This window comes from Cucurbita moschata, unplaced genomic scaffold, assembly GCF_002738365.1.
Source record: "Cucurbita moschata cultivar Rifu unplaced genomic scaffold, Cmos_1.0 Cmo_Scf00051, whole genome shotgun sequence".
NCBI lineage: Eukaryota > Viridiplantae > Streptophyta > Magnoliopsida > Cucurbitales > Cucurbitaceae > Cucurbita > Cucurbita moschata.
The window spans coordinates 1,449,954-1,461,871 of record NW_019268567.1 but is presented as its reverse complement, the minus strand read 5'-3'; the positions used below and the strand labels follow the sequence as shown (position 1 = coordinate 1,461,871).

General features: G+C 34.6%; 1 protein-coding gene across 2 annotated transcripts; it reads right to left on the bottom strand.

Moving 5' to 3' along the window:
* Positions 1-813: 813 nt before the first annotated feature.
* On the bottom strand, positions 814-11,249 carry LOC111436053 (D-2-hydroxyglutarate dehydrogenase, mitochondrial). Of its 2 annotated transcripts, none has more exons than XR_002709175.1 (15): positions 10,953-11,249; positions 10,506-10,834; positions 7,136-7,237; positions 6,734-6,781; positions 6,100-6,170; positions 4,802-4,920; positions 4,433-4,528; positions 4,227-4,336; positions 3,791-3,871; positions 2,646-2,746; positions 1,982-2,090; positions 1,646-1,758; positions 1,489-1,574; positions 1,281-1,406; positions 814-1,183 (listed from the first exon to the last, which is right to left on the bottom strand). XR_002709175.1 is itself a non-coding variant. In XM_023073737.1 (15 exons), the coding sequence occupies exons 1-15, from the start codon at positions 11,068-11,070 to the stop codon at positions 1,094-1,096; spliced, it is 1,692 nt and encodes a 563-aa protein (XP_022929505.1). In that variant the 5' UTR covers positions 11,071-11,249; the 3' UTR covers positions 814-1,093. The 2 variants fall into 2 exon arrangements, 1 of the variants encoding a protein (XP_022929505.1); XM_023073737.1 differs by having other exon boundaries at positions 1,653-1,758.
* Positions 11,250-11,918: the final 669 nt, after the last annotated feature.

Here is an 11,918-nt window from a genome sequence, read left to right as displayed (position 1 = left end):
GAAATAACATTGTATAACCTGAGGGGGCACGAGAATAAACTTGTGGGTAGGGGTAGAATATTAATTTTCATCTATTGTAATCAAAAGAATATCATCCCACTCAGAAACAAGATGAAAAGACAATTTTTTATATATGAAAAAAAAGTTAAAAAGAGTCTTGGTTACCTTCGAAATAATAACATTGTACAGTCTCAACAAGTGCACGAGAATAAACCAGGGGTTGGGATAGAATATTAATTTTATTCTATGGATGAAATTAGAAGTCTATATCCCACAATAATTTGACATGAATTGAAGTTAGGAAATTAATGTTTTTAAGAACAAAATCGTTACCAACTTCAAATAATCCCTCCAAAAACAATTATGGGTTACCAAATGGACACAAGAAAAAGAAGAAAAAAGATGAAAATAAAGCCAAATTTACACGCATTCAAACATGCGTCAATCCAAAGCTATAAACAAAACTTGGAATTGGTACCCTCTAGACTATTTGTAAAGACAAAAGGCAGAATAAAATCCTACACATACTTCCACAAAGCAGATTTGGTGAACATCATTCCAATAAGATAAAATTTCAAACTTACAAGAATACAAATCCGATTTCGGATGTAAGATCCTTGAAAAGGAAACAGGGCTCTGAAAACTACGTTTTCTAAGTTCTCTAATTTTTTGTTATATTTTAAATTTTGTTTTTTTAATTTAGACTAGAAAACAGAGAAGAATATTAAGTCAAGTGTGAATTTTAAAAACAGAAGATAACAACATAAACATGATCGAAGTTATTTCAACTATATGTATACCGAAGTTTAATAATGAGACTCAAACATGGCAGGTACTTCACTATATAATACAATCAGTTAATGTCTGATATATAATAAACCGAAGCTCTAAACCATAGAGTTGCATCTTAATTTTATAATTGGCTGCCTACAACATCCCTTCAGAATTCTAAGCAATATTTGTTAGATTTGTTCATTTTTGGTTTGTTGCGGATTATTTATTTCACAAGCAGCTATCAAATGCTTTTCTAAAACTCAAACACTCAAGACATTTATTCATGATAAGAAGAGATGAGTCGAGAACCTGGCTCGGGTTAGGAACCGAGGGAGTGCGGCAGAACTTTATAGGGGTTGAGTATGCCACGAGGGTCCAGCAATTTCTTGATAGAAGCCATGATTTGTACCTATTTAAATTAGATTTAGCTTAAAATGTTATAAAATGAATACATAGATGAATAAAATAATAGAATAGAAAACTTAATAAGTTCTTAATATACGAACAATTTCAGGTGACTTGCTGTAGAAAATCTTGTTGGCTTTCATCAATCCCAAGCCATGCTCTGCGCTGATGCTTCCACGATGGTTGGAAGTCCATTCATAGACAAAGGGTTCAATTTGTGCCAAAACCTGAAAAGGTATCACATGTGAATAAAAACTGATACAAAATACCTAAAAATTTCAGCTGGGCAGGATCAATAGGTGGGATTACCGCATCATCATACTGTGGAGTTGAAATATTCAGATGCAAATTACCATCTCCAAGGTGGCCGTAACCAATTACTATAGCAGAGTTGCCTAAAGAGAGCAGATTTTGAATTGTCTATGAATAGTGGCCTTCAGAAATCAGAAGTTCCTGTGAGGAATACCTCTTACCAAGTCGTGTTCGCATTGCCTCGACAATATCGTACATCTTCTCAACAGGTAACGACAAATCATACTTGTAAACAGCTCCTGCTTTCATCAATGCCTCTGAAATGCCCTACAGTCGGACAAAGATCAAACTAGAGAAGACAAATATGCAATCAGTTGCAAATAGAACACAAGCCAGTCAGTTCCCTAATGACATTTAATGCCTCAGTATCTCGAAGGTAATCAATGAATGAGAATAGAGGTGTGCTAAAATATTCGAGTACCATATAGCATTCACTTCCTTAACTGACAGCAATATTGATTGAAGATCGCAGTATAGAGGGGATAAATACCTCACGGATCTGCCAAAAAGAGGATATTTGGTTGATATCTTGTGCAAGAACACCGTCAGAGATTAAACCATCTTCCATCGAACGAAGTAGAAATGCTTCAAGCTTTTCCCTGGTAATCCAAATATGATAGAAGCAAATAAGATAGGAAAAACATACCACAGCAGCAGCATTTAAAATTTTTAAGCATGACAGGCTCTAATGAGCATGATGAATGTTCGGTTTAATTTGTGACATTATGTTAAAGAAAAGAAATTGCATTCACTTGTTAATGACAATGCATTTCTACTCAATTTTTTGATTGATTTCAGAACGAAAATAAGGCAAGCAAATGATATTTCAGCAGGTCCTTGACTATGTATAGCATTTTTTCTTATCAGTACTAAACTTCAAACACCTTTCATAGTGTGAAAGCACATGAGCAGACAGAGATGTATTAGCAACCCTAGCTGCGACGAGCTTATGTATTTCCATTTTAATCTTGATGGATTATATACATCTCTCACAACTTCGTAGATCTTCACAACTCAATATATTTCCTCTTTTTTTTGAACTTACACGTGATTCCAAATGCATACAAAAATGACGAATCATCAAGGATTTTTTTATCACACCAATAGAGAACTGTCCAAGCAGATAAATGAATTACAAACTTGTGGAAGATTACTTGTCATATGAATCATTACTGCCTGTCGTCTCAATCAGAACATAAAAGTTGTGCATTGTCGAAGGCAATGGATTCCGTGTACCTTCTAAATGATTGAGAACCTATGCAAAAAGTGAAATGAATGAGCGGCGTTTTGAAAGTATAAAAATAGAAAATAGAAACAGATCTCCTTTAGAGATTACGAGCAAGTATCCTAACTAGTTCACTGAGAAAATGAGAACAAAAAAGTGAATATGATTAGTTCATAATTATTTTTTCACTTTCAATACAAACATTCCTGTCAAAGAAATTTATATTTCAAATGTTACTCACAATGAAAACCACTTTTAAACTTGTGTTGTATCCACCAGCTGTCAGACCGGAGCTAAAACATTTGGTGGGTGAAAAAGGGCTTGGGAGAGATCACAAGAGAGAAGGTGCAAGTATCTCAGACTACTTATTTCTATTGTAATTTATTCATTGACATTGCAATATAGTTGTCTTTGGTGTTTTCCTATATTTTTTCTTTCTCTGAAACCAATTTTACGTCTTATTTCTTTCGGACAAGGCAAACACAAGTCATTGTGACTAGCATTAATGATATCATTCTTGGAAAAAAAATTCTAGAACATTCTCAATATTTTCTTAGAAAAGAATCTCAATCTATCAAGTTTTAGGTTTGTTCCAACACTACGAATTCCAATTCAAGACCAACTTACCCTGGTGCTTGTTGGGTCTGAAGAGTTAATCACATTAATAAATTATAGTCAGGAAAATAATTGGACACACAAATAATACATCCCTAAATCAATTAAGTCAAAGGATAACTTCTTATACATCTGCGAGTGGTTAATTATTAATATTTGTTAAAATGAATTCTTGAAATATTCAGAGAACAAACAAAACTAGTCTATTATTTTAAAATCCTTCAGCAATCAATAATTGTGTTTCGAAAACAACTAAAAACATTAGATTCAATTTTTGTCCAATGTTTTTATTTTCTCAAAATTAAAAATAAATTGTTCATCGGATCATGCAGTGTACAGGCCCTTAGCTTTCCACAAGTACTACCATATCCAAGCAAGAAAACTATCCCCAAGTAAGATGTCCCAAACTATTAAGATATCCACGATTGAAGGAGAAAATATGAATGACGAAGAACTCACCACATCCATCGACATGTTATCCAGAAATTCAAATGCTGAAAGAATCTCCCCAAGTTTCCTTTTTGCATCCACTAGAAGTTTCTATTTAATAGGTACATAAATGTCAGTAGAAAGTACATACTTTTGCAAAGCAAGAAACAAAAGGGATTTTTTTTATTAAAGAAAATGGAGAAGCAAAAGGATTCATAAAGGCCCAAACGATGAGTTTATAATAACAACTTAGACTTGATAATTGACAGATCTTGAACATCTTTACCTATTCTTTTGAGTAATCATGCAGGTTGAAGATTTTCAATTTTCAATAACCTTCCATCGAACCATACATATCAAAAATTTTGAAAGTTGAGATACCATTGGTTCATAATTTGATTGGATCAACTAAAATTATTCAGAAAAAGTAGAGTTGTGATGAACGTAAAACCCAGAGGTGGGATACCTGGCAGCTCGAGTAATCTTTACATCCAAGAAATGCTACATTAGTAGCAGGTAGTTTAGATGGGGTGAGAATTGAAATCTTGGTTATAATTCCCAAGGTACCTTCACTACCTATAAGATAAAACATTATCAATGCCGATACAACCTCTTATGGAGATAGTAGATTTATAGATTAAATATGAAATAGATAACATAATAACCACACACCTATAAACAAATGCTTCAAATCATATCCAGTGTTATCTTTTCTTAAAGTTGTCAGCATGTCGAGCACGCTACCATCTGCTAAAACAACTTCAAGTCCTGGAAGAGTCAACAAAAGCTTGCTGAGGACATACACTTTCAAAGAAAAGTTTTTTGCAAGCACCAAATTCAAATTCCCACATTTGCAATGAATCAAAGCCACTTATCAGAACGGTCATCAAAGCTTTAGCTCCTTTATGATTCTCTTCTCTAATAAGAATGGACAAGGCATCTAATGCTACTTTTCTTTGTGGTTCACGCACGTATCGATTAAAACAAGAGATGCAATGTGTGTGTAAATCATGAATCAGAATGAACATATGCAATCCTTACCAAGTACACTGCCATGAAGAGATCCATAACGAACAAGGCGCAAACCGCCGGCATTTGTAGAAACATTTCCACCAATCTGGCAGCTTCCTTTAGCACCTAAGTCCAGTGGCATTATAAATCTGAATGAAGACATAAAATATCATGAAATAAATTTGATGCTGAACAGGAACAAGAATACTTCAGCTAGGCAGGGAGGAGGTACAGGAAAATGAAAGAACTAGTAAATTTGATATCATGTTATACTCATTCCACATGCATCAACATGGACACAGATTTAGAACCTACAGAATAAATCATGTCCAAGTAAGGTCATTGCATCAAGTGTTTTACCATTATTATTCGAAAGTAGACTGTTGAAGAATCGTCTTTAGATACTTTTACACTCAACTTTCTGATTAGCGATTCCAATAATGCTATGGATGTAATTTTTTCATTTGACTCATCAATTATATAGTCTATTTTCTAAAAGCATCATATGCGTTTATATACAAATTATTTGTGTTTGAATCTGTGTTGACATATATATATATAAACACACACACACACATAAAGAAAGATCAAATTTTATTTTTTGTTTTTGAATTTCCATAAGATAGTTAATCAAAAGTTTGGGTAAAGTCACTGCATTTATCCTCAGGTTGGTTAATCCCATTGGAGTTGGCACACTGACCCAAAATTTCCTAAATATTCATTAACAGGCTTTCTTAAACTTCCACAAAGGTGTTCATCAAGTATATAAACAAAATCAGGAAACAACAGAAGAACCAGCGAGAGAGAGAAGATAAAAAGGAAACAATAACATAAGAAATTAGTGTATTTAGTATGAAACTAAGTCGCCAATCTATCCTGAATTAAAAATATTTCCTACATTTCAACTGCAACCCTACATTTTAAATTGCTTCCCAATTCAATTAATGAATTCTTCATCTACTATTAAAGACGTCTAGAGCCTCAGAGAAGAAAAGTGAAGCCAATAACTCATCTAACCTAGCACTTCAAAAACTTTCAAACAATGTCATGTGTAGAAGCCTGAATAAGTTATGTCAGTGATCAAACCATGTAAAGAAAATTACGGAAGCAATTAGCATACTATGAAACGGGCTCAGCAAAAGCACAAGGTAGCATCATGCATTGGAATCGCATAATATTCCTAGTAATTATTAATGTGATAAAACATACTAAACAACTTTACTGAACAGTATATAGTTCAGTCAAGTCTTCTTCATGTTGTGGAGCTTGAAAAGGAAATATTCCGGAAGTGTATGTTGAAAAAACAAGCACAGTGTGCCGAATATTACCCTTGGTTGTCCAGGAAGGAAGACAAGTTTTCTAAGATGCCACCGGCTTCACAAACAAGTATGCCACTGACCTGAAGAACGCAACATAATAACTACCAAATAAGTATTGATCACATAATTGCACTAAAAAAGAATACTTATTATGGTGTAGCCTAAATGAAAAAGGAGAGAATTCTTCAAGAAATCTAACCCAAAGGGTTTTATTATGAGTCAAATGTATTTGATACAAGAGACTAACCCTCTTTTTACAACAGACTGTATTTAGAAAACTAAAAAGAATTTAACCAAAAAACTAACTCACTACATACTATTATGAATAAAATGATAATTCATCCAAAAAGAAAATGACAAGGATAATGATTGCCAAAGCAGAAAATTGGAGCTTTGCTCAGTTTCTCCTAGAAACTTTAAGTGGGGCTGGATTCACTTATGTTTCAAAAGACTAATATGAAAAGGAGGAACCTTTTCCCATGGTTTTGACTGATACTGAGGGCATGTAAACTTCAGATATGTTATGTGACAAATCTGGCCTAAAAAAAGTGAGAATAGTGCTTGCATCTTGTGGTTAAAACTTAAAGTAATTAGGGAGAGTAGATAGAGAGGGAACTAAAAGACAAATGAAACTGTTGTTTACCTTGTCAAAAGATATGATGTCATTCATTAATCCAAGGTTGATTATTACCTGCAAAGGATTCAAAAGAAAGCAATTCCTTTTTGTTAAAATTTAAAAAAGAAAGCTATTCAGAGATGATGTTTCTTAAGGGATGGATTTTCGGCACTAAACGGAATTACTCAATTAAAATAAAAATTGTGCACATTGTGCATAACATTTTTTCACATAAATAACAAGCAATTTAGGTACACAAATATGAATAGAGTAGCTACGGCTTAAAAAAGAACAGACATTTACCCATAGGATATCCAAAACTCTAGAATCAAAATAATTATCCAGATTATAAACATGTAAAGGGAGATATATGCTTCACTCATCAGCTGATGTATAGGAACCAAATAAAAAACTAAACAACTATATTACTTCATCAAAAACTGGAACACTTCCGCCAACAAGACCAGTATTTCCACCTTGGGGTACAACAGGCAAGTCTCTGGAGTTACAATATTTAAGTATCTGAGAGACCTGAGAAAAGAAGTCAAACATACAAACCAATCCTTAGTTAACTGAAGTTATATAAGTGTCAAAAGGCACCTCATTAGAGAGAGAGAAAAAAAAAAAGAAGGAAATGTAAGCCGAATTTTTTGGGCAATTTGATTCCAGTTTCCAGCTTTGTCCTCCTGCAGATGATATCCCCACCTTATAATATTTCTGAGACATGGCACGAATTCAAAATTTCTACAACTTCAATTGGCAATAAGTTCAATTTTCTACCACGAAAGATTGGTCAAGAAAAGTATTTGATAGAGAAAAAAACAGTGCGGATCAAAACAAAAAATGAAGATTATCAAAGGTCAAAGGAGCATATTTTCAGTTTAAGTCAATCTATGGTCAAAGGAGAAAAAAGCTCCAAAAGATAAAGAAAAACTCTCTAGAGTTCTTCCATTTGAACCTATGTTAAAAAAACTGTGTAATAAAATTCAACATTGCTATTTATAGCCCCTTAAGAAAATGAAATAACTAATTAGTTCTAAAATACTAATTGTAACTTAATTTTTTTAAAAAAATAATTAACAATTTATTAAACTAATAAATACAATACAGACTAATATATTTTTTCCACGTCCTTCACCCTGATTAGATAAATAAAAAATTAAAAAAAAAATTGTCCTCATAGTAAAGTATACAACAATGTCCTCTCCGTAGCTGGGTGAACGTGGTTATCTCCCATAAAAGAAATTATTTGTAATTATTCCTAAACTCAAATTAGAAACAGTTTTTCTAACAGATTCCGACAAATATGGATCCTAATCACCCTTCTTTCCTTCAGTCAAGAACCTGATCAACAAAAATGAATTCTAGCCATGATTGGTGGCTTCATCAGAAATTCTTCAACATGAAGTCTTCGGACAGCAGTGAATTCAATGAGTTGTTACTATCCAAACCAACTCAACCGATATCACAATGGAAATTACCAAAGTACAAAATTCCAAATGAAAATTTTTTAAAATAATTCCTCCCCAAATTCATTGCCACAAATATTTTCACCAATTTCAGTTCCCTCTCCAAACCATCCTTGATATCATCTTTGGTTTCTTCAAAATTCAAATTCAAAAGATTATATAACAAAATGCACCATACCTGGGAGAGTGGCGGGTCAATCTTCAGATAAATGAACTCTGGTTCTAGAGAGTAAGGGATTGGACATAGTAATAGATTGAGCAAGAGAAACTAAGTAACTTCTTCTCGAGTTTTTTTTCGCAGAAAGAGTATCCAGATAAAGATAAAGAAAGAAAGAGAATAGCAATCTGGAAACTCTCAAACCAATGAAAGAAAATACACAGCAATGACTGACAAAACAGCATTTTACTCGACTCTTAATCAATGAAAAGACACAGCAGAAAGGGGTTTGGTAAGGAAATCAGAGATGAGAGTTGCCGAATGTAACTGCTGGACAAATAGTATATTTTGTGACATAAAATCTCAAGCCAAGTGATGTTCAGCTCTATATATTTTGTCCTCGCATGAAATACAAGATTAGCATTGCAATGAACAACACTCAGCTTCTCACAAGATACAATTGAAGGTCTGTAATGGAGCTATGATTTGTGAGCATCTCTCTCTCTCTCTCTTGCTCTCTCTAGAACAATAAGTAAAATTCCATACAAAAACAACCGAAAGGCCATGGGGAAAGGGAGTCCCTATGCCAAAGGGGAGGACTCACACACAAGACCTCCAATATAAGTTAATAAGGGATGGGGAATTACAGAAGGAAATGCGTAAAGAGGTATCACAATCCAATCTCCCATTTAAGTACTTAAATATGCGCTTCACAACCTTCCATGCACATTTGTGGGAGAGTACATGAATCAACAAACTTTATTACATGAATAACAGAGCTCTAACCTTGTAATTATTGCATACTGCAATGCCCCAACAATAGTTTTATGAAGCTGTGGATCAGAGAATGAGCATCCTTGTATGGCTGATAAAAAGGATTCAGTTATCACAGCAATAGCAATTTGCCTCTGCCAATTTTAACACTTTTCTTTTTTTTTTGGAATATCAGAAAGTATTTGGACTCAGACAGGAGTACACCTCTATGCCAAGAAAATAATTCAGAAGTCCAAGATACTCAAGAGCAAAGTGTTGTTTCTAAGTTGCAATAAGTTCATTAATATTTCTATTTGAACCTCCTCAAATGATGATACCATCCATGTAAACTAGAATATACATAAGAGTACAACCAGTAAAAACATAAAACGGGATTGATTAGCCTCTGAACTAGAAGCACAAAGAAAAAGAAAAAGAAAAAAAGAATATTAGCATTTGAACTAGTGAAGGATCAAACCAGTTTTAGGCGTTCTTTTATGCCATATATTGCTTTCTGCAGTTTACAAATCAGTGAATTATTACCATAATGTACTTGAAAATCTGGTGGTTCTTCCATAAACACTTGTTTTTGCAGAACACCAAAAAGGAGTGCATAATATGTCTACTTGTCTACAATTCACGTTATGAGCAGGACCAAGTGCCAATGTGGACAGATTATTATAGGATTCACTATTGGGCTGAAGGTTTTAGCATAATCGAAATTAGCATGTCAGTGATATATTGGGCTGAAGGTTTTAGCATAATCCAAATTAGCATGTCAGTGATATACTTTGGCAGTAAGTCCTACTTTGAACCATGGGATAGTTCCAACAAAGTGCCTTGTCATAGTGAATTCCCACTTACAAGTTCACCCATTTATTCTCTTACGGAGTTTCAGAACCAAGCTCCATGTTTGGTTATTTATCAATGCCAGAAACTCATCCTGCATAACCTTCTTCCAACCTTCATATCATACGAAAGATATAACTGAGCTAGGTACCACATTCATCATGTGCATTGCTTCTCTGTTTTAAATGCCCCTTTTCTCTGGTAACCATCAGGTGAGTATTTAAACAGGTGAAACCGAAACTGACGTAGCAGAGTTGGTACAAATTTATGAGGGTGAGATTGTTGTGAAGATGGATCAATATTTTTACAGCTACAGAGATGTTAGCTCAAGAGAACAGAAAACTCGAGCAGTATGTATTGAGCTTCCTTAATAGCCAGAGTCAGGACATAGGCTACCTAAAATGTATACTCCTTAGAAGGTCAGCTAGATCATGGCATCACTATCACTATAATTCAACATTCTATAAACCATAGCCATTAGCCATTAGCTTCAAAATTTTGACTTCAACTAGGCATTGACTATAAAGAACGAAAAAGAAAATAGCGTCAACTCAATGAAGAAGAATTAAACCTCTTCTGTGCTCCTAGGTTGAAGTAAAAGCTTACTCGACCCTCTGTACTTCCGCAACCAATCAGTATTTGCATCCAAAAGCCTATCCTCATCCTGAACTACATTTTTCTCCCCCAAAATACTCCGAAAAAAGTCGATATCATCAGAATTTAACCTAGAAAAAGAAGGATTTCTCTGAACCACTGACGATAATGAAGCAAAGCGTCTGAACTGAAATCCACTAGCCATTCTAAAATGATTGATCGCAGAAGCATGATAAGCGTTTCTGCAATATTGTGAAATTGGCGTGCTGTCTCTAATGATAGGCGTTTTGCAGCACAAGAAAGTTCCTAAAAATGACGGATAAAGAAAACAAGGTAAACAAACTAGCAATGCATATCAATCAATCAGATGTATCAGCCTGAAAGAACAGATTACAAATGAAATCAACCAGACGTGAAACGGAACCTGAAAGCAGACGCGAATTGTTGCGATTCAGATTAAAACGCTGATCGGAGTGAAAATTTCGAGAGTATCTGAAGAGATAACTGGCGGCTTTCCTCTTCATTGTCGTCGTCGTCATCATCCAAAGCTTCTTTCGAATTCGTTAAATCTCGGGAACTGAAATTATGGTAACTAAAATTTTGGGAGAGACATTTTGTTTAATCGGAAGTGATCATGCCAAGAGTGCAAAATCTGAAATTGGAAAGCCAAATGGTTACGGATGCGTGAACTTGCCTTGTCAATCTGTAAGGCGACGTGGATGGATCAACTAAGACAACCCAATCAAAAAGGGTTAATTTTCAAACGTGTATCAGTTTTAGAATAAAATTAGCCCATTTGAACTCAGCTGTGAACACATTAATTATAATCCTAAGTGTTGGAGACTGACATGCAAGAGTCGGTCCTATCCACATGGGCTTGACCTAGCATTGAAGCTAACATGAATAACATTGTGTCTAATTCCATCGTCTTGTTTCTCGATAATATGGCTCGTGCTTCGTGATGTCATCTTAAGTCACAAGATGTCGTCGGCCTTTGCTACTTGCTTGATCATGCTTATCGTGAACTAACTCGTGAGTCAGCTTCATAATCAGGACATCCCTAACATCTATCCATCCATATATTATTGAGGCATGAACCCTTCGTGTCCATGCTAAGTCGTTTCTAGATATCATATTGGAGAGCGGATTGATATTCCAACTTTCAACTTGAGGGGTGGGGCAAAATGTTAGCATACTCACGTCGTGTATCACTGTTATGTTTGTTCAAGGTGTGTTGCATATGGCTGCATGTCAAATGCCCAATCATGCTTGTTCAGGACATGTTGTTCATGGCCGTATGCCCGTTCCAAACCCCTTTTACTTGCTTTCATGTTAGATAGGTACTTACTATTATTGTTGCATCAATACAAGAGTGTATGACTGTTCACCA